The 23,995-nt window shown below is 35.3% G+C and overlaps 1 protein-coding gene and 1 non-coding gene across 2 annotated transcripts in view; both read left to right on the forward strand.

Moving 5' to 3' along the window:
* LOC127863956 (uncharacterized) overlaps positions 1 to 23,995 on the forward strand; it is a 63,972-nt gene that overhangs the window by 15,098 nt on the left and 24,879 nt on the right. The window contains exons 5-10 of the mRNA XM_052403633.1: positions 5,594 to 5,768; positions 10,910 to 11,088; positions 13,453 to 13,575; positions 20,034 to 20,161; positions 22,238 to 22,435; positions 23,551 to 23,662. Coding sequence (XP_052259593.1) covers positions 5,594 to 5,768; positions 10,910 to 11,088; positions 13,453 to 13,575; positions 20,034 to 20,161; positions 22,238 to 22,435; positions 23,551 to 23,662 — 915 coding nt within the window. The remainder of the gene's footprint in view (positions 1 to 5,593; positions 5,769 to 10,909; positions 11,089 to 13,452; positions 13,576 to 20,033; positions 20,162 to 22,237; positions 22,436 to 23,550; positions 23,663 to 23,995) is intronic.
* Trnag-acc (transfer RNA glycine (anticodon ACC)) lies at positions 11,853 to 11,932 on the forward strand. The gene has a single exon. It is a non-coding gene; the product is annotated as a tRNA-Gly (tRNA).

Genomic DNA, 23,995 nt, shown 5'->3' on the forward strand with positions numbered 1-23,995 from the left:
AAAAGTAGCCCGCAGCAGGGCTCGAACCAGTGACCCCTGGAATCCTGAAGTAAAAACGATTTAGCCAACTGAGCTATCCTGCCAAGCATACATAAGATGCGTATTTTATACGTTATATAAGCAATCTTCGTAGTTTCACAAATTTAAACGACAACAACAGAACTCTCCAAATTATTCAATCGTTTCGCGTTGCAACGCTTTATAATTTTTATGTTTTTAAATCGTCAAAAGACGCATATACTGGCTATATTAGACCATGGCAAACGTTCAGTCATACTGTTTCCTCACAAATATCATAACTAAACCAAAAATTTGCGAATCTGAAACAACTTTTTTTAATTTTGTCAATTGACCAAACCGTGAAAAGATCCCTTTAAGCCATATATGGCTACAGTAGCTTCAGACCAGTGTTCACACGTGTGCATTAAATTGGTCAAGAGCTTAGACACCCCTGGTGTTACGACTAAGACTGGTGTGGATCTGCAGTTGCCTCATATGGCATATGACTCTCTTCTTTTTTTGCTTTTTTAAAATTTTACACAGCTTTTATAAGAAATATAATTTTCCTAGTTTGAGCGCAGCGAATTCACTGGGGGCTGACGAGGTATAAGCGTAGTCCGTTTCGCTACGAAGTCGAGTATATGTTTTACTACGAAAACATTATGTACATACACATGACATCGAAGAACGGATTAGTGGAAATTTGTGTTTAAAACAGGTGAGATTATGCTTTTGTAATAACAAAACTCTGAATTTAAGCACAATGACATTTCATAGGTCTGTTACATCAAATTATGATTCAACATGTGTCTGGTTTATGCGTTAAACATTAAATTTACCGCTGATTTATCAAACCGAAGTCAAGTTTTATTTTACAAAAATGCAATTAAGGTTTACAACTATGTTTAATTGACACAATTTTACAATTTCCATATTGATGTATGTATCGTTTAGCCACTGGTGTGTTCAGAAATGTATAGGGTGACCCAGTTGTCAGAAATAAAGGCTAAATAGTAGTATTATGTATGATCATGTCTCTGACAGTATACGTATATGCCTCGCTACGACAACGCTTTAGCGTGTATGCGTTTCTCACAGAGGACGTATTGGTTATCTCTCAAAGGCGAAATAAAGAACATGTGTTTTTTTAAAATACAGAGTCAAGGAGTGGCTTGATGTTTCCTTTGAGGAAGAGATAGTAACAACGACACAACATGATCCGAAGCGCACAGTCGACATGGTAATGCACATTATTATGATATAATTAAATTCACGACTCGGCCAAAGGAAACGATCAATATCGAAAATCCATATATAAGACGACAGTTGAGAGTCGAGAATCTATTGTCGTCGGTCTCAATATAAATTACGCATCTTCACCTTGTGACAATCCCTTATACGTTCTTTTGGATAGAGACCGACGATAGGTTTTTAGCATACGGTATTCTTTATCAAATAAAATTCGATGCTCGTTATGTTATCTCGAAACTCTGCATATGTCAAATTAAATCCCATGTCCAAACTTCGATCCTTCTTTATCTCATACGGATTTTGATTTTTACATTTTATTTGTCAAAGCGATTTTCTTGAAAATCGGTTATCGCCAATTAATTTTGAGATGAATTTCATGTTCGTATACATGATTTTACCTGTAAAATCAACACCTGTAACAGCCGTAAGGTGTGGAAAGTAGGACCCCAATGGCACAAATCCGCAATTTCCTAATCAATGTATTGTTGTTAAGGCTTGACAGTGGGTTTCTGTCACAGGTTATTGTTTACTGTGTACATGACGGCCGGTAAATTTACCTCGTGTTACAATGCGCTTAAGGTCCGGTCTCACTATGATGCCGGCGGAGCCCCGGTGCGTGATCAGGCATCTACCGGGATGAACCGGGGCCATACCGGGATGAACCGGTGCTCCACCGGGATGAACCGTAGACAACCGGGGACAACCGGGGCTCCATCGGTAAAATATTAAAATGTTTAATACCATCGAGATTAACCGCGAGTCACCGGGAAGGACCGACAACGACCGGCGTGGCACTGTGAACAACCGGGACTGCACCGGTACGGCACCATAGCTCCACCGGGGCCCAAACAGACCCCGGCAGAGCTACGGGGAGCCTGGTGAATGCCGACAGAGTCCCGGTATAGCTACGGTACATAATTAAACCGGCGCTCTGGCGGTTCCATCCCGGTTGTGTCTACATTGTCCGAAGGTACCACTGGCTCGGGAAATATCTGACAATGGGCGTGTTAATTCGTGATATCTTTCGCACAGGACTTTCTGTCACTGTAGATTTTGTCGGAATTGTCAATTTGCCAGAAACCGGATTGAATGTAATATTTTCAGCATACTTTTTAATGTCGCCACCCATAATATTGAACGTGCGATTTCTGTATTGTACACCTGGTGCAGTGTCACAAGGCATCTCCCACATAAAGGGAACCTTTTCGTTTGGATGCTCATGCGCAGAATTAAGCACAGCATCTTTTGCACTGGGAAATGGTAGTCTGCAGTAACTGCAAACTGCATGTGATATGTCCTGAAAAGAATACAGAGACTTCGTTGAGTAACCTATACATTATATTTGTACTTCGTAGCACAACCAATACATACTCTGTGCGAAACCTATACATAAAGCGACTTGTAATTTCCTTCGAAACAAAGCATTTGAATAATTAAAATACATGTTCGTAACCGTTTTTGTACTTTAAAATGTGTAATGTACAATGAATCAAAGTAACATGTAGTTTTATTCGATTTAAGTTACCGTAATTGGCTATTTTAACATAATAACCACCTTATGCATTGCTTCAAATCAAAATATTTCGATTTTACCTCAAAATAAATGTACAGGCTGAAACTACGCACATTTGTTATTAGTTTGTTATTGAAAATAAGTACCTACCATTACTGGATGTTCCGTTCTCTAATCCATAAACACCAGAAAAGATGAAACTCGCCTGATTAAGTAGTGTATGTACACAATGTTTTCGTAGTAAAACATATACCCGACTTCGTAGCGAAACGGACTACGCTAATACCTCGTCAGCCCCCAGTGGAATTAGAGGAAAATTATTTTCCTATGCATAAGAAAGTCTCCTGTAGGGGTCGCTCAGTGTATTGTTTTGGCAGGCAAATATGCTCATGGAATAGCCATTCGGCTTTGCGATACGAACCAGAGAACACGTAAATTTTCTTAATATTTTATTGGATATAAAATATTGACAAGTTTTTCTCACGAAAATGATTATCTGCATGAATATATTTTTGTTGTTGTTTTAAACTATATGAGCGTTAATTCATGTATGAGTTATGAAATCTATATTAAAATGTGAATTGTTCACATTTGTTTATTGTCATATGTTATAAATGTGTCATCTGGTCGTACGCATGGATACCAAAATACAAGCTGTATTTTCAATTTATATCGTTGTGTTTGTTGTTTATTTAGGAGACGTATAAGGAATAAGGAATACAAATGATCAGAGTGTTTTTTTTTTAAATTTGATAATTTGTTGGTTATTTTTCATGCCTCTTGATAACTCAGGGTATAATTCCTGTGCATAGGAAACCCATATGAATGTTTATTAGAAGATAAACAATGGAAGTTAAACAATAGCACTCTTTATTATGAAAATTATTATAATAATTATAATTATTATAATTATTATTATTATAATTTTGATTATACTAATTAAATGTTAAATATAATAATTATTAATATAAATTAAAATTATTATAAAGGTACATGCATTAAGTTCATTGCTCCCACATAGAAGCCTCATCACGGCATATTCGTTATCCTTGGGGACGGGGAAGCGGTTCTTAAAAGGGAGAATTTTTAATCAAATCACGTGACCTTAACAAGCAGAATTTACAAATATTTGTAATTCTTTTACAATTCCCTTACAAATTAATAATAATTATCTGGAACATTTTAATAAATGCCTTTTTGACGAAGGATAATTATGTTTCAATAGCATTCAAAAACTAGTTTTTTCTGAAATTTACTTAGATTAAATAAGACTTAACAATAATTCTGATTTAAACAAATTGTTCTTTACAAGGTTTATTTTCAGTTGATCAATGTTTTAGGCAGGATGTAATATAGTCTTATTTTTGTATCACAAAATTATCCGCTGCTAACAGCATAGCGTACCTTTTTTAAAGGGATTGTCAACAGCGATTGACGAAAAAATTAAAGTTCTAAAATACCGTATTTTTTTACAGTTATAAGTTTATTTTGATTAAAATATCACGATTGGTATATTACATTTCTTGAAAAAAGTTGTTAAGTTTTCATATTTTCAGTATATTCGGTAATATATTTTACTGGGTATGTCTACCAGGTAACTACCAGTTAACTATAAATAGCGCAAGTAGATTGATCATCATCGTCAGGTGGTAAACCCAGGAATGCAAATTGTGCAAGCGTGGTGGATTGTATATGTTTTATATATAAAATAAAATGATAAATCCTGCTTTATTTATAGTGTGTATATCATTATGTCACCTGTTTTCGCATTGTACTTTCTATTTCACATCGCAAAATTTTATTACCGAATATACTGAAAATATGAACTTTTTTCAAGTAATGTAATATACCAGTCGTGATATTTTAATCAATATAAACTAATAGTTGTAAAAAAAATACGGTATTTTAAAACTTTTCTTTTTTCGTCAAATTGGCGGTTGACAGTCCCTTCAATGAAAAAAAACTGATAAACATATTAGAATGTTTAATGCAATAATAAAAACAACACAAAAGATGTTTTAAATTAAACAAACAAAAATTTGAATGATTTTTACAATTGCATGATTTTTTCTTTCTTATGCAAGATAATAAAAATTTAATAGCTTGCACTTACATTGTTTGTATTTAAATTCATTTCAAATGTCAATATTTTAAAATTTAAATTCGCTGCAGTTGACACAAAGACAAATATTTTATTTAAATTCATTGAAGTTGTCACAAAGACATATTTTTAATTTAAATTTACTGCAGTTGTCAAATAGACATATTTTAAATTTAAATTCACTGCAGTTGTCACAAAGACATTTTTTGTTTAAATTACTAAAGTTGTCACAAAGACATTTTTATGCCCCCTTTCGAAGAAAAGGGGGCATATAGTGATCGGACTGTCCGTCCGTCTGTCTGTCTTTCTGTCCGTCTTTCCGTCACACTTTGTGTTTAGGTTTCGAAAAATGCTCATAACTTCTATGTCCCTTGAGATATAACCTTCATATTTGGTATGCATGTGTATATGGACAAGGCCTTTCCATACGCACACAAATTTTGACCCCTGTGACCTTGACCTTGAACTTAGGACCCGCGCTTAGGTTTCGAAATCTGCGTTTAGGTTTCGAAAAAAGCTCATAACTTCTATCAAGCGTTTATAGGGGGCATAAGTCATCCTTTGGTGACAGCTCTTGTTTAGTCTAAATTGTATGCAGTTTTCATAAAAACAATTTTAAATTCTTAAATTCACTGCAGTGGTCACCAGGACATTTTCAAAATTAAAATTCACTGTATTTTCACTATGTCACAAAGACATAGCTTGTACCAAATCTTATTGTATTTTAGGTGAATCTGGATGGCTGCAAGAGATTGTCAGACGACACATTTGCCATGCTGGAAAACGTCACCCATAGCAACAAGATTCTTAGTTGCTACTTGCGCGGGACTGACCTTGCCTATCTCTGTGGGACCAAGAATATTAAAACTCATGGATGTCCCAAAATTACTGCAGACAAAAAATGTAATGCTATAAATATTATTTTCTTGTGATTGCTTTTGTCCGTTGTCCTGTGCCTTGCCTTGTGTGTGGTCAACATTTGCCTTTGCGCTATCTTCTTTGAAACTTTCTCAGAACATTTAATCAAATTATATCTTGGCTGAATTTTTGACAGTGCCATGCGGGTTCTTAAACTAGAATACAAGGTCAAGTTAAAGAAAATGTTGATGAACACTCTGGGGATCGAATTTATTGCCCAATCTTACTGAAAATTGGTCACAATATTTTTTTTAATGATATCTAGACATAGTTCGAAACTAGGTCACATAGGGTCTAAACTATGTCACTAGGTGAAATTAAAGGAAAGCTTGTGAATGCTATAGAGGCAACATATTTATTGCCCAATCTGTATGAAACTTGTTCAAAACATTTTGTCCCAATTATATTTTTAGCTCACCTGAGCACAACGTGCTCATGGTGAGCTTTTGTGATCGCCTTTTGTCCATCGACCGTTGTCTGTCGTGCGGCATCAACATTTGCCTTGTTTACTCTCTAGAGGCTACATTTATTGTCCAACCTTCATGAAATTTGGTCAGAAGATTGGTCTCAATGATATCTTGGATGAGTTGGAAAATGGTTACGTTTGCTTGAAAAACATGGCTGCCAAGCAGGAATTTTTTTCCTTCTTTGTGACCCGCCGCAAAACGGCCCTTTCCCCTCGGATATTTTTTCCCCTCAGCAGGTAAATTTTCCCCCAGATTTCATTTCCCCCCCCCCCCAAATTTTTTTTTTTCATTTTTAATCCACAAGTTAACCTGATCCAGTGTAGAAAATATAACATATTGCATAATTAAATTATCTTTTGCCTTGAATTTAATTTAAAAACCGTAAAATATGTTAAATTGATTATTTAAGACTTTTCTTATTTTCCCCAAAATCCGACGTTTCGCATGTTTTTTTCCCCCAAATCGGCATTTCGCGCATTTTTTTTTCCCCTCAAAAAAGGCCAGGCCCTTTCCCCAAAATCAGATAAAACCCCCTGCCAAGGGGTGGGGCATTTTTCCTTAAATGGCTATATATGGCTATAGTAAAATCTTGTTAACATTCTAGAGACCACATTTATTGCCCAATCTTCATGAAACTTGGTCAGAAGATTTATCCCAATAATATCTTGGAAGAGTTCGAAAATGATGCAGGTTGGTTGACAAACATGGCCGCCAGTGGGGCGGGGCATTTTTCCTTATATGGCTATAGTAAAACCTTGTTAACCTTCTAGAGGCCACATTTATTTTCCAATCTTCATAAAACTTGCTTAGATGATCTGTCCCAATGATATCTTGGATGATTTTTAAAATGGTAACCTTTGCTTAAAAAACATGGCTGCCAAGGGGCCGGACATTTTTCCTTATATGGCTATATGTGGCTATAGTACAATATTGTTAACACTATAGAGGCCACATTTATTGTCCGATCTTCATGAATCTTGGTTAGAACATTCATCCTAATGATATCTTGGACGAGTGCAAAAATGATGCCGGTTGGTTGAAAAACATGTCCGCGAAGGGGCGGGGAATTTTTCCTCATATGGCTATAATAAAACCTTGTTAACACTCTAGAGGCCACATTTATTTTCCGATCTTCATGAAACTTGCTCAGATGATTTGTCCCAATGATATCTTGGATGAGTTTGAAAATGATAATCTTTGCTTGAAAAACATGGCTGCCAAGGGGCGGGGCATTTTTTCTTATATGGCTATATATGTCTAAAGTAAAATCTTGTTAACACTCTAGAGGCCACATTTATTGTCCAATCTTCATGAAACTTGGTCAGAACATTCATCTCAATTATTTATTTGATGAGTTTCAAAATGATGGTGGTTGGTTTAAAAATTTGGCCGCCAGGGGGCGGGGCATTTTTCTTTATATTGCTATAGTAAAACCTTTTTAACACTCTAGATGCCACATTTATTTTCTGATCTTCATGAAACTTGGTCAGAAGATTTGTCTCAATGATATCTTGGATGAGCTCGAAAATGGTTTTGGTTTCTTAAAAAACATGGCCACCAGGGTGCGGGGCATTTTTCCTTATATGGCTATATATGGCTAATTTGAAAGTAAAACCTTGTTAACACTCTAGAGGCCACATATTTATTGTCCAATCTTCATGAAACTTGGTTAGAAGATTTGTCCCAATAATCTCTTGTTATCTCAGGTGAGCAGCTTTGGGCCTTTTAGGCCCTCTTGTTTTATTAGTCATGTAGGATCCAAAACTAAGGTCAGAAGATCAAATTAAAGAAAAACATTGTGAATTTCTCGAGGTCATATTTATTTCCCAATCTTCATGAAATGTAATCAGAACATTAGTCCAGATGATATGTGTTTTGAAAAACTAAGTCATGAGATTAAATAAAATGAAAAAACTTTTGAACATTGTAGAGGACACATTAATTGCCCCCATATAAAACTTGGTGAAAACATTCATCCCAATGATACCTCAGATGATTTGAATTTTGTTGTTTCAAGGTTTATACATGAGATAAAAACTTGTGAACACCAGTCTAGATGTCTCATTTGTTTGAGCAATCTTAATAAAAGTTTTATTGTTTTTGTAATTATTTCTCAGACAAATAAGATATTGTCCCTGTCCATTGAAGAAAAAAACAAATATCGCCAAAAGACGGAAAAGTTTTTCAAATGAGGCTATTATATGTATAGTAAAATCATTTAAACACTAGAAAACACAGGTGTTACCCACTCATAAAAACCCACTCATGGAAAAACATGGCTGCCAGGTTTTGGGGCAGATATCTTTTGAAGGCTTTTATGAAACCTTTTGAACACTACCAGCTTAGAATTGATCCTTGGGGTCTCAGATAATTGCTAAGGGTGTTTAAGGCACTGAAATCTTGTTATTATCATTTTTCACCTAGTTGTTTGAAGCTGTACTATTTATCAAATAGTTTGAGCTATACTACTTACCTATTTGCTGCTATCTACATCTGTGTCTATGTATTTATGTGGTTTTGATAAATATGCAATATCTCTTTTTCACTGTTTCTAATACAATTATTAAATTTCATCTTTAACCCTTTACCACTTAGATACGTATTTTGACGCATGTGTAGTCTCTTAAAAAGTTCAATTTAATAAAAGGCCTTTCTTTCTAGATTCAAGTGTTAAAGGCGTCATTTCCAACCTTTAGATGAGAAGCAAACATCATCAAACCTTTTACTGCGCTTCTGAGAGGGAAAGGGTTAAACATGTTTTCAGGGTCATTAATATGGGAGGTCACTGACCAAGGCCAATTATTAAACTCTGACATACAAGTTAACAGATTTATGCCCCTTTCTGAAGTTGAAAATGTTTGTAAACTTGTGCATAAAACATCTCCATATCTCAACAACTATTGAAATAAATCTAAATATATGTGTCTGTATGAGCATGCACAAACCACATCCTATAGCTATGACCAGCTTGTTAGACTGGTTAGATTTGGTTGCAAGATGAAATTTAGATTCTAAATTGCAATATGTTAAATTTTGGTATCATTCATTCATTCAAACTACGCACCAGGGAGGCAAGTCAGGTCAAGGTGAAGCTAACTGTTACGAAAAAATGGTAAACTTTGTCCACTCAATAACTAGACTTTGTCCACTCAATAACGAGAGATTTGATGGAGGTTTGACTTTGTCCACTCAATAACTAGAGATTTGATGGAGGTTTGACTTTGTCCACTCAATAACTAGAGATTTGATGGAGGTTTGACTTTGTCCACTCAATAACGAGAGATTTGATGGAGGTTTGACTTTGTCCACTCAATAACTAGAGATTTGATGGAGGTTTGAATTTGTCCACTCAATAACTAGAGATTTGATGGAGCTTTGACTTTGTCCATTCAATAACTAGACTTTGTCCACTCAATAACTAGACTTTGTCCACTCAATAACTAGAGATTTTGTCCACTCAATAACTAGAGATTTTGTCCACTCAATAGCTGGAGATTTGATGGAGGTTTGACTTTGTCCACTCAATAACGAGAGATTTGATGGAGGTTTGACTTTGTCTACTCAATAACTAGAGATTTGATGGAGGTTTGACTTTGTCCACTCAATAACAAGAGATTTGATGGAGGTTTGACTTTGTCCACTCAATAACTAGAGATTTGATGGAGGTTTGAATTTGTCCACTCAATAACTAGAGATTTGATGGAGGTTTGACTTTGTCCATTCAATAACTAGACTTTGTCCACTCAATAACTAGACTTTGTCCACTCAATAACTAGAGATTTTGTCCACTCAATAACTAGAGATTTTGTCCACTCAATAGCTGGAGATTTGATGGAGGTTTGACTTTGTACACTCAATAACTAGAGATTTGATGGACGTTTGACTTTGTACACTCAATAACGAGAGATTTGATGGAGGTTTGACTTTGTCCACTCAATATTTAGAGATTTGATGGAGGTTTGGGACTGAAATGTGTGTGTATGTATGTTATATGCAGACATTGTCAATGCTTTTGCAAAGTGTTTTTATGAGAATAAATTGATTGGTAAAAAGACCAAATTCTTGTTTTGCGACATTGCCACATCTCTTGCGTTAATCTAAATTTTCAGATTTAACGGTTCTCAAGGCTAACTACATGTAACTATTACAGATTATTTCAAATGTGTCTACACACTCAATATATTTACACACTCAATATATTTGGTAGCTGACCAAAAATGTACACTATCCTATCAACATGGAAAAAATGATGATGATGATGATGATGATGATGATGATGATGATGATGATGATGATGATGATGATGATATTTATTATATTTATGATTATTTGAATAGGAAACATATTCTAAGATCTGGGTTATAACGGTGACAACAACTGAAGGTTACTGCATTGTCTGCTGACGATGATTGTAATGATGTAATGATTCTGCTTTTGCTAGCGGTGTTAGTGATGGTGATAATAATGATGTAAGTGATGATGGTGGTGGTGATGGTTTTTGTCGTGGTAAATATGATGATGATATTGATGATGATGTTGGTAGTGGCTGTGAAGGATATAATTAGGATAGTGTAGTTTTTGTAGTGATGATGATTTAAAACAATATTAAATATCACATACAATTATTAATTTTAATTTTAAACCTGTATAAAATTTCAGCACACGACAATTATGAAGGCCACGTACTCCTTGTACCAGAGCCAGGTATGAAGAACTCTTTTGCGGAATTCTTGTACTCTGGGACTATGACAGAGAGGAACGCATCAGGGACCCTTCACAGATCAGATCTCACAGTGAACAACACCAAACTGACGCTGACAGAGTTATCTGCCTCCAATGTAAGTGCTGATTGTTACCCCTACTAACGCTGACAGAGTTATCTACCTCAAATGTTAGTGCGAATTTTAACTCCCTACTGATGTTTACAGAGTTATCTGCCTCCAATTTGAGTGCTGATTTTAACTCTAAACTGATGCTGACAGAGTTATCTCCCTCCAATGTTGGAACTGATATTAACTTCAAACTCACACTGACAGAGGTATCTTCCTTCAATGTGAGTGCTGACTTTATTAACTCCAAACTGACTTTGACAGAGTAACCTCCCCCCTCTTTTGCGTTTTTTTTTTACTCGTGGTCAATAGAAGAGAGTTAACAAATATGGTGCTTACTGGCATATATTACCAAATTTTGCAAGCCATTGTATTAACAATTTTCCCCACACTTCAATAGATATATGAGCCTCAATGTGGAAAAATGGGATTTAATGCATGTGTAAAGTGTTGCCCATATTAGCCTGTGTAGTCTGCACAGCTAATCAGGGATGACACTTTCTGCTCTGATAGTTTTTTTCTTTAAGGAAATCTCTTCTTAGCAAAAACCCAGTCTAGGTGGAAAGTGTCATCCCTGATTAGCCTGTCCAGACTGCACAATCAAATCTGGGATGAAACTTTTATCAAATTCATTAAACCTTTTTATCCCAATGCTTGGCTCATATCTAAACATCAGGCATAAACAAACAATCAAAAATCAGTTTTTATCTGTAAAATGTTTTGCGAATTAAGTGAAATATGAGGCACTTGCTAAAACACTTTAAATTCATAATGCATTGGTGGTGCGGTAGTCGAGTGGTAACACACTGGTCTACCATTCCAGAGGTCCCAGGTTCAATTCCTGGCCGGGGCACTGGATATTTCAGAAATGCTTCAAGTGTTTCCCACCCAACTAGAGATGTACTGGTATGAAATTCAGGTAGATCTCGCGTGTATCGGTGCTATACACTGAGCACGTAAAAGAAGCAAGGGAGCTATTCGCAAAGAGCTAGGGTATCGCACCCGGATTCCTTGTATCTCAATACTGTCTCTTGCTTGCTGTCTCTTCAGCAAAACCAAAGGACCCCATTGGAAATAAGTGCTTGCACTTTCATGGGTTATCCTTGACTGCAAGGTCAAAAGAAATACATAATTTAAATGTTATGGACAGAGTCAAATAATTGACTGTAGTATTACGGCAACAGCGATATATGAAAATATGATAACTAACATAAAATTTAGTTGGCTTTCCCTGGATTTTGTCAAAGATGCACTCTGGTTTTTAATAAGCGTAAAACCCGTTCGTTTTGCAGAAAGGTTTAGGGCTGTCATTTTCTTTGTGCGTTTTAACCCTTTACCACTGTGACTTAGATACGTATTTTGACGTGTTTGTAGTCCCTTAGATAGTTAAACTTAATTAAAGACCTTTCTTGCTAGATTCAAGTTTAATACGCTTTATTTCCAACTCTTAGATACTGATGAGCAGCAAACAGCTTTAAAACTGAACAGACTGCAAGTTACTCGCAGACTGTTCAGTTTTATTCTGGTTGCAAAAGCCATTTTCACTTTGCTTGTTATGGGGGAAATATGGCAAAATTGTGTATTCCTGTCATATTTTCAAAATTTCGAGGACATGTGTTAATCTGGACCACAAGTGACTTGAAACCAGGCCACCAGCAGCTGATTGTATAAATAACTGTAGCCAATTAAAAAGATAACCTTTTTTTTTATTAAGATAACCAAAGTAAAAGACCTGACCTTAATCTTATACAAAAACTCAACCATAATGTGCACCTGTTCAGATATTTATTTTTTATATAAACACTCACCCAAAAAGATGTCCTAAAAATGAAGATACACAAGAGAGGAGAGTTATCCAGATTTATACAATTGGCGCCAGGTCAAGTCTTCAACAAGTTAGGTCCATGTTATCAGATGATTGCTTTTTAATATGCTTTGCAGTGTGTGTGTTTTTCGTAAAAATTGGGGGCAAGTAGATGGACCCATTCCCAATGGAAAAAAAGTGTATATTTTCCCCAATAGGACCTAAAAATTCCAATTGAAGGTTTCTTAAATTATGGAATAAAATTAATCTCAACATTGAGTTTATCTCTCATCAAGATCTATAAGTTGAACCATAGTTAAGTTAAGGGAAATCACTTTAATTCTCAATTTTCAAGTATTTGATTGAAAAATAACAAAAACACTCATTTCCCAATTTTAGTCAAAACAAGACATTTTTTTCCAATCCAAACGGACCTGGCTCCATTCCCAAAAAGGTGATCTTGAAAACAAAAGCAAAACATGCATGACTTGGACATTTCAAAGTAAAAATGATATGAAAAAGGTAAGCTCTGTTGAAATATTAACTGGACCGCACCAGTATTTTCACAGGTGGTGTTTGAACATATGACCAGTACGCCCTTGAGTCAAGTGGTGATACCTGTGGACGCAGCATCGGAACCAGCCGACATCACCCGGCATGTGATGGACACGATTTCACAAGTGGTTGCCAAGGTATAGTGTACATCATCTATATAACAAAAAGAATTATCAATCAATTGCGAATTCTCAAATTTCACTAAACTTTGTAAAACTGAAAGAGCTTTTTCTTACATGCATGCATTCTCAGAACAATGCCTTTATATGAAATGTCTATTTGTCATTGCTGTATTGTTTTTTGACATTGATCGGTATATGCTAAAGTTTCAAATCTGTTCCCGCTGTGCTATGAATCTTCAAATTTCAATGGTATGGGGATTGAATGCAAAAAAAAAAAAACAGGCAAGCAAAAATATGTTTATAGTAACAATCACAAAAGGCAAGTGGTCCAAGTATTATAACACTACAAGGGGTTGTTTATTATAGACAAAGACTGAAATCAAATGTTGGTTATTCTGCACTATTTATTTGCGGAGCCTAATGTTTTTTTTAATGGTCTAAAGAATTGTATATATATATATATATATATATATATATATATATATATATATATATATATATATATATATATATATATATATATATATATATATATATATATGTAGTAAAATGCACATGCTGAAATGCACTCCAACAAAATCACTAAAAATGTACCATTTTTTGCGTGCAAATTATTGAAAGACAATAATATATATGTTTTTATATTAGTTAAAATTATACTTACCCAAATCGTAAGTGTTATTATATTTAGCTGTATTTTTAGCTCTGCGTTTTCAGAGAAAACCCGAGGTATTGTCATAGCCAGCTTGTCGTGTAGTCCGATGTCCGCAGTCTGACGTCCGCGTCGTGCTAAAACCTTAACATTAGCTCTAAAATCAAAGTGCTTCCACCTAAAACTTTGAAACTTCATATGAAGATGTACCTTGATGAGTTCTACACGCCACACCCATTTTGGGGTCACTAGGTCAAAAGTCAAGGTCACTGTGACCTCTAAAAAAAATATTCTGACAAGCTTTCATTTATTCAAAACTGCACCCGTAGCCGAGCATGGCACCCGTTATGCGGTGCTCTTGTTTATTTAAATTGTAGTAGGCATTTAACCCTTTGCATGCTGGGAAATTTGTCATCTGCTAAAATGTCATCTGCTTAATTTCTAAAATTAGCATTTTCTTTGATTTTTTTCAAAGAATACTATAATAATAGCAAACAGTTTGGATCCTGATGAGACGCCACGTTCTGTGGCCATGTTCTGTGGCGTCTCTTCTGGATCCAAACTGTTTGCAAAGGCCTTCAAAATTCGGTTCCAGCACTGAAAGTGTTAATTTAATCAATGAATCGTATGTCATTCGCACAATTTGAATGAATGAAATCAATGCCATATTGTGTTGTGATGATTATATTAAATCGAGATATGCAGGGTTGAATGTAGTTTAAACCAATTTATTTTAGCTCGATTGCATAGAAAGAATAAGGCTTATTTGAAACACTCTCGAGACCGTTTGAATGGGGTTGAATGTATATAATGTTGTGTAAAGATTGATGGAGATTAAAAGACACTGGTAAATATTGTCCTGATGCTTTAGCCTTTAAATCAAAACAATATACTTTCTATCATATTGTTATTAATTAAACCCACATTCAGGACTCTAGATGAATATTAGTGTATGTGATATTATACCTTCATATCTTTACTCCTGACCGTGGGTTCTTTTCATGACGAAAATACAAATGATGATGTCTACAAAATAAAAACAACACTTGCAAATTTATCCAGGAAAAAAAGAGCACAGATTTGTAATGACACTGGTTTATTATTTTTATGCCCCCGGTAGGGTGGCATATCCCTTCACAAAACAGTGAGTGAAATGTACTTTTTAAGTACGTTTTGCATGTGTTAAACGTGGCGGTATTGGCACTGCGTTTTATGTGCGCTTTTTCTTACCGAGTGAGTTTTTAACAAAAACAAGAAAATGTGCCCTTTTTGTGGATAAATGTGGGCTTTATGTGCGTTAAACGTGCGCTTTTTATAAGTGCGTTTTTGACTTCCATTTATGTGTGTAAAATGTGCGCTTTATGTGCGTTAAACGTGCGCTTTTTATAAGTGCGTTTTTGACTGCCATTTATGTGTGTAAAATGTGCGCTTTTAAGTGTGTTAAATGTGCGCTTTTCGTGAGTTAAAAGTGCGCTTTTATATTTTAAAAGCGCACATTTAACTCACTAGCGCAGTTATAACCCACATTAAAGCGCACATGTGTGTTAAATGTGCGCTTTTATGTGCGTTAAATGCGCGTTAAACGTACGCATTTTATAAGTGCGTTTTTTACTGCCATTTATGTGTGTAAAATGTGCGCTTTTAAGTGGGTAAAATGTGTGCTTTTCGCGAGTTTAATGTGCGCTTTTTTATTTAAAAAGCACATATTTAACTCACTTTAAGCGCAGTTATAACCCACATAAAAGCACACATATGTATTAAATGTGCGCTTTTATGTGCATTAAAAGTGCGCTTTTCGCGAATTAAATGTGCGCTTTTTTATTTAAAAAGAGCACATTTAACTCACTTTAAGCGCAGTTATAACCCACATAAAAGCGCACATGTGTGTAAAATGTGCGCTTTTAAGTGGGTTAAAACTGTGCTTTTCAGCGAGTGCATTAAAAGTGCGCTTTTCGCGAGTTAAATGTGCGCTTTTTTATTATAAAAAGCGCACATTTAACGCACGTTAGGCACAGTTAAACCTACACAAAACGCACAATTTACGCACATGAATGGCAGTAAAAAACACACTCACAAAAAGCACACATGTGCGTTAAAGGTGCATCTTTTGCCTTAACAGTTGATTCAATTATATGCTGTTAAAAGTTTTTTTTTAATTCAGATATGCAATAAAAACCAATAATTATATAAACATATATATAATTCAATTTTATACTTTAATGTACACCATCATTTTTTAACATACATGAGTAATTAAATATCAATTGCAATTTGATGAAATAAATATAAACATAATTTGATTATAAATAAACAAAAAGTAATAGCATACTATAATAACATGTACAGTATATACACATGAACAGCTATATACATAAGAAAGATGCATATCAATCAAGGCCTGTCAGCATTTCTTTGAGGCGGCGGAGTGCAGCTCTCATCTTTCTCTCCATGTCTGCTACCAGCCGGTCAAACTTCTTTGCAACTATTATACTGTCATAGCCTTTGCGTGATGCGTCTCGTGCATGATCTCATTTGATCAGGTCCTGAAAGATATTTTATAATGTAAGTGTTGAATATTGCTGTTATGGTAATCTCGTTGCTATAAAAATTATAAATTTAAATCAAAACTAGTTGGTTTGCTTGTTGTTTTTGGTTGTTTATTTTGCAATTTTAATCCCCTGATCACATGTGACTTAACGCTTTTCATAAATAAATACGTTTGATAGAAAATACTGTTTGAAAATGTACCAAGATACGTGGTCTCATTTTGCTGTGTGGACCTTTAAAATGCAATAACCAGTACCCTGTATAGTTTTACCTCTAAACAAATCCAGCTTTTCTTGGTCAAGGAGAGGGCGCGGTTTTACCACTCCTGTTCCCCTCATGTCGGCCAGCATGTGCAGGGTAAAACCTGGTATTTTAAGTCCATACATCAGGTAGTCTCCCTTTTGCTCCCTTTTTTGGCAGGCGATGCGATGATGCACATTCTTTCCAAAGGATCTTCGGATCAATGTAAATTTCACGGTCACCATGGGGTTTAACCTTTAAATTTAAAAGTTCTCATTTAATATGGGGGAAAAAATCTGTTCATTAATGACCAAAAAAGGTATAAATAACTTTAAGATGACAATAACCATAAAATACAGCCATAATAATTCAAATGGTGTTGTTTTTCCTTTAAATTGCATTACATTTACTCATCCATTTACATTTCCCAGTGACAATACATAAATATGATAATGATCATAATTAATTCAATAAACTAAATAAAAAAGGGATGCAGAATTGAAAATACAAACCTGTTGCAACAGACTGTTCTTCATTATTCCAAAATACAGGCAGTTGTTGAACTAGACCATTTCACTTTATATGTCTTAAACACCCACTTTTAATCTCCTTTGCAACAAACTTATTGTTGATTTACACATTGTAGTAAATACACATTTTTTTCATCACACAATACTTCATGCTGAAAGTATATCAAGACATTTTACACTAGAATAATGTCTTAATGTTGTTCTATTATCGGAATAAACCCCCTTCGGAAGAAACCCCCTTCCATAAAAACGGCATAGCGGAAGAAACCCCCTTTCACATTTTGCATACGCGGAAGAAACCCCCTCGCTAGTTGTGCATAGGCGGAACAAACCCCCTTCGAGTTTTCAGACAGGCGGAATAAACCCCCTTCGTGTTTTCAGACAGGCGAAATAAACCCCCTTCCTGAGTGTTAAGTCTTTCCCGCAGAGGTAGTAAAATCCCGACTCGAAAGATTCCCCAATACATCCGTTTCAACCCGACTCTATTACTGCAGGCTTGCTACTTTTCAAGTTTATATTCATTTCCCGATAATCCCGTTTATAACATTTGTAAAGCACTTTCTGGTGCTAAAACACAAAATTAGCGCCCAGAGCCGATAGTGACGAAGATATTTCGTACATATTTTCCTACAATAACCGAAGCATTCGTCTTTAAAAAAAATTGAATCATGCAATCATGCTTTCCGGGAGCTTTCTGAAAATGAAAGTGAATTTCTGTAAACAATTACCGTGCGTTCGAATGTAACTAAATCGTCTGGAAGGGGGTTTGTTCCGCTATGGAAGGGGGTTTCTTCCGCCTATGCAAAACTAGCGAGGGGGTTTCTTCCGCCTATGCAAAACTAGCGAGGGGGTTTCTTCCGCCTATGCAAAACTAGCGAGGGGGCTTCTTCCGCCCTGCCGTTTTTAGCGAAGGGGGTTTCTTCCGGAGGGGGTTTCTTCCGTACACCATGTTGTTCACTTGATACATGTACTAAATCTAGCTTAAAGTCAGTTGCTGATGCTGCTTGTTTTCAAAACATAACTTCCTATCTGTGGTTCTCAAATAGATGGTGCCTGAACAAATCAAAAGTATATCAACACCCCTTAGATAGGCTTAGATGGAGGACTGATAGGGACTGGCTATTCTCTTATCTGATTCCATGCTGTGTCTAAGCCAAAAATTACATAATTTGAGAAATACTGATAAGGCAGTCATTTCAACACCAAAATATTTATTGAATAATACACAGCACCCTTAACACATTATATTTAATTGTAAATATTTAAATATAACATGCTGAATGGTTTTAGCAAATAATATTAATAGTATAAATATTATTTTAATTGCCTTTTAAAATGTATGTTTATGGTCAATGTGGTAGTCTAAATAAAAGACCCACTTCTTAGATAAAAAACACATTTTGCTCACATCTACACTCAAAAGCGCACTTACAGATAAAGAAAACACACAAAAAACGCACTTTTTCACTAAAATAACGCACTTGAAAAGAAAAAAACGCACAAAAAGCGCACTTAAATGCACTTTTGAACACTGAAAACGCACATGTTAACAAAAACACACAATTAACGCACTTTTAAGTGCGTTAAATGTGTGTTTTGGTAAAAAGTGCGTTTTTATTTGACAAGGGCATATAGCAGTTGAACTGTCCGTCAGTATGTCAGTCCGTCCGTCCGTCCAAAAACTTTAAAGGTCATATCTCTTTCAATATTTAACATAGTAACTTGATATTTGGCATGCATTTGCATCTCATAAAGCTGCACATATTAAGTGGTGAAAGATGAAGGTCAAGGTCATACTTCAAGGTCAAATGTCTAATATATGGCATCTGACCGTCCGTCCGAAAACTTTGGCCATTACTTTTTCACTATTGGAGATAGCAACTTGATATTTGGCATGCATGAGTATCTCCTGGAGCTGAACATTTAAAGTGTTGAAAGGTGAAGGTCAATGTCATCCTTCAAGGTCAAATATCAAATATTCCGTCCATCTGAAAACTTAAACATTGGTCATAACTTTTTAAATATTGAAGATAGCAACTTGATATTTGGCATGCATGTGTATGTCCTGGAGCTGCACAAAACAAAAAAAAATCATTTCTCCATTCAATCTCTTACTTCTCATGGAGCTGCACATTTTGAGTGGTAAAAGGTCAAGGTCATCCTTCAAGGTCAAAGGCAAATATATGGCTACAAAGCGGCGCAAGAAGGGGCATTGTGTTTCTGGCAAACACATCTCTTGTTACAACTTATTATAATATTTACCTGTGTTTTTTCGTCTTGTTTTGTGAGTGAGACGGTAATCTTTAAAATATTGAAAAATTGCTCATGTATTAAATTTTGTTTTTCAAATTTTTCAATGATTGCTTTCATACGAAAAGCTTCATCATATTGAACAATTTTCTATAAAAAATGGGGCAGATATGTTTATGCTGCGGACATCAACATAAGTTCAAGCCTTACATTTATTTTATGTCTTCAATGGGCTTTTTTGTGTTTAACTTCAGGAGCCAATATGGGTGCCCTATCCAGAAACATCGAGTTCACTCGACCAGAGTTCCGAAAGGCCATATCTGTGCACCCATATCCTCACGGGATTGAATCTTAAACAAGCAGGCCCAGAATTAACTCTTCAGTAAGTAACCGGCTTTTTTTGTTACTAATTATTTATGTAATACCCTGCTCAGTATTTGAATTATTATACATTCGGTTCGTTTGTTTGTTCTTTTTTGTTCTTTTATTGATTCATTTATTTAAATATTGTAAATAGCAAAAATACATATCTCCCATCCACTAGAATAAAATAAAAGACTGATCTACGGTTTATTTAATTCAGCTGTTCAGATCAAAGTATTATTATGTGCCTTAACAGGATTTAGCAATTTATAAAATTATGTTGATGAATCATTCTGACTTAAAAACGGAATCAAGTAATAAGTTTATACTCAATTAAAATCAGACAAGGCATAAACGGTTTAGGATTTTATTTTATGGCATAACTGGCTAAGAACATCAGACTTAAACAATGACTAGGTAAAGACTAGAAAAAACATGATACAAGTATTGCAAAAATAAGTCTGGTATGATTCAAGCCAGTATGCCATCTTCTTTCTTGGTATTGGCTTATGAGCCCAATCCCCCACAAACAAGGCATACTGGCAGAGTCCTTAACCAGAAGGCATTGCTCTTCAAGGTGCGAGGCGGGGACGGATGGTGGATAATGTTGTCAATCGATCAGTGATCTTGTTTGTAAACAGAAGGCGCATGAATATTAATTAGCTGCTGATGCGGTACGGGTTCGACTTTTCGGAATCGGGATGCTGATTTGGTCACGTGATAAAGAAAATACCGGAAGTGCGGAATGTAAATACTAAAGCGAAAGTAGAATGGGATTTCTAATTTTGCATAAACTGCGTTTACTACGTAAACTTCAATTTATACTCAATTAAAATCAGACAAGGCATAAAAGGTTTAGGATTTTATTTTATGGCATAACTGGCTAAGAACATCAGACTTAAACAATGACTAGGTAAAGACTAGAAAAAACATGATACAAGTATTGCAAAAATCAGTCTGGTATGATTCAAGCCAGTATGCCATCTTCTTTCTTGGTATTGGCTTATGAGCCCAATCCCCATAAGAAACAAGGGATGATGGAAAGCGCATTTGACAGAATAAATTGTTTTTGTGGCGGGCATTGTCATTGTCCGAATTCCTGACACTGTTTTCTTTGTAAAGTGCCTTCAAGGCAGCCTTTGTGAGCGAAACCGGGGCTTTGATTCCAATTTTTTGTAGTTCCTCCCGATATTCTTTAGCTCCCCAATTCTCCGGGTTCGTCATATCGTAATTGCGTCGTTCCGACCTCGAAGAACGAGACGCCATATTTCTTTGTTAATCTTTCCGAGTCAAACACAATTTTCTTTCGCACAATATAACGTTTTTAAAAACGGCGACAAAGTCACAAATCGGAACACAATAACGGCACGAATTTGTATATTCTTCAATATATCATCCCCGAATTCGTAAGTTTTTAAAACGTTAATAAATATAATAATGTTGTCAATCGATCAGTGATCTTGTTTGTAAACAGAAGGCGCATGAATATTAATTAGCTGCTGATGCGGTACGGGTTCGACTTTTCGGAATCGGGATGCTGATTTGGTCACGTGATAAAGAAAATACCGGAAGTGCGGAATGTAAATACTAAAGCGAAAGTAGAATGGGATTTCTAATTTTGCATAAACTGCGTTTACTACGTAAACTTCAAATAAACAATGTCCCACATTTTCAGGAGTAATCAATAATTAATCCAACTCTGCATTTTATCATTCATATTAAATTGCTTAGGAAAATAATACTTTATTTCAACAAATATACAAAAAGCAAATGATATAAAAATGTTCATAGTCTTAAATACCATTTTAATCCTATCGCTTCATAATGAAGAAAGTTCAGAATATGGATTTTCCTTTCGCGTTCTAAAGTAATTGAAATAAAATGTTCATAATTTAAAAAAAAACAACAGTTTAATTATACTTCTACAAAATTTGCTGATCAATAGTAGAAAGAAAGTACAGAATGGTCCTATGCCAAAACTATTAAAAAATGTTGAACTTCATGGCACTAAATGCCAGCTGAAACGAATATTGGAATATGTGTCACTCTGTTAATGCAGAATGCAGATTGTATGTCATCTCATTTCACGCTCTAGTTGCTTTAGACGCGATTTCACGAACGTACCCATGTGGGTATCCAGTGAGAGACCGACCCGTTCACACCCATCCTTCAAGCTGTGGGCGCCCAAAATGGAGGACAATGCCGGCGTGTTGGTTGGCTGCTTGTACGATCTTCTGTATTGTGACAAAATTCCGAAACCTTCCGATTCGGATTGTTTTGGATATTTAGCTGGGTGAGTAACACTCAGGTTATGTGTATGTTTTTGTTGTGATAATGGGCATTTTCATATTAAGAAAAAATATTGAAGATTGTTAAAGGTGTCCTTGACAAGCCGTTTATATTTAAAACTTTTTAGCTCACCTGAAAACATGGTGTTCTGGATGAGCTTGTAATTTTGTCTAAAGTGCAAAATGTTTGCACAGGTTGAAGCTGCTTCTTACCGTGGATTGATACAACCAGTATAGAGGACCATGCTCTGTGAAAAAGGGGTTTAATGCATGTGCTTAAAGTGTCGTTCCAAATTAGCCAGTGAAGTCCGCACAGGCTTATCAGGGAAGACACTTTCCACTGTTATGATATTTTCTGTTTAATGATAGAATTTTCTTAGCAAAAATCCAGTTTAGGTGTAAAGAGTTGTCCCTGATTAGTCTATTTGGGACGACACTTTACGCAAATGCATTATAAAACACCCTTTTAACTGAGCACAGCCTAAATAATATGATAGTTTGATATTGAAGTTGTTTTTGTTGAATAGACCCAGTGAAATAGGAAAAAAATGTGTCGTTTAATCTTGTTTGAAGTTTCATAGTATATCAGAATCTGTTATTGGAAATTCTCAATTTTATCAAAAAATAATGCACAAAAGACCTATTGAACCTTGTATGGACCCCTTTTTTCAAGAAATGCAACCAGCTACTGCGGGCTAACTTATCCAACATACAATAATCTAAGGTTTTTATATGTAAATATACATTTTTTGTTGGAATTATTTTACATCATAAAAAGTTTGTCTAGAAATATTCGCCTAAAAATGAAATATTAATAATATATAAAGTACTTTTATTTTTCTGAAGTCCACCTTCTCAGTAAAGTTTGGTTTCTTTTGGTCTCAGGTGAGCACCTCAAGGCCCATGGCCCTGTTGTTTTTTGTTTAAAACATATATGACAGTTAAAATCTGCCCTGACATTTTTATAAATTTATTCTGAAAATTTTCAGAAACCTCTCCGAAAGCTCACTTAGGAACAGGCCTTTATAATCAATTACATAAAATATGGTTGCTTATGTTTATCATTGTCAGAATATATTTGTAAAAAAAATAGTTCATTGAACAGTTGATTATTTTGCAGCATAGAAATGACGGAAGATATGACAATAGAGTTTGGCGTGGAGGGGGATTGGATTTCAGAATACGTTCCATTCAGTGATGCAGAATTTTACTACGTGAAAAATGGAGTAAAGGTAAAGGCAATTTTTATGCCCCCTTTGGAAGAAAAGGAAGTATATAGTTTTCGCACTGTCTGTCAGTCTGTCAAACTTTTCATGTCCGCTCTCTAATTCAAATAGTTTTCAACCGATCTTTACCAAACTTGGTCAGAAGTTGTATCTAGACAATATCTGGGTCAAGTTTGAATATGGGTCATGCCGGGTCAAAAACTAGGTCACGGGGTCACTTAGTGCAGTTCAAGGATTAAGCATGGTGTCCGCTCTCTAATTGAAGTAGTTTTCATCTGATCTTTACCAAACTTGGTCAGAAGTTGTATCAAGACAATATCTAGGTCAAGTTTTAATATG

The sequence above is a fragment of the Dreissena polymorpha genome, unplaced genomic scaffold (genome assembly GCF_020536995.1).
Source record: "Dreissena polymorpha isolate Duluth1 unplaced genomic scaffold, UMN_Dpol_1.0 chrUn067, whole genome shotgun sequence".
Lineage (NCBI taxonomy): Eukaryota > Metazoa > Mollusca > Bivalvia > Myida > Dreissenidae > Dreissena > Dreissena polymorpha.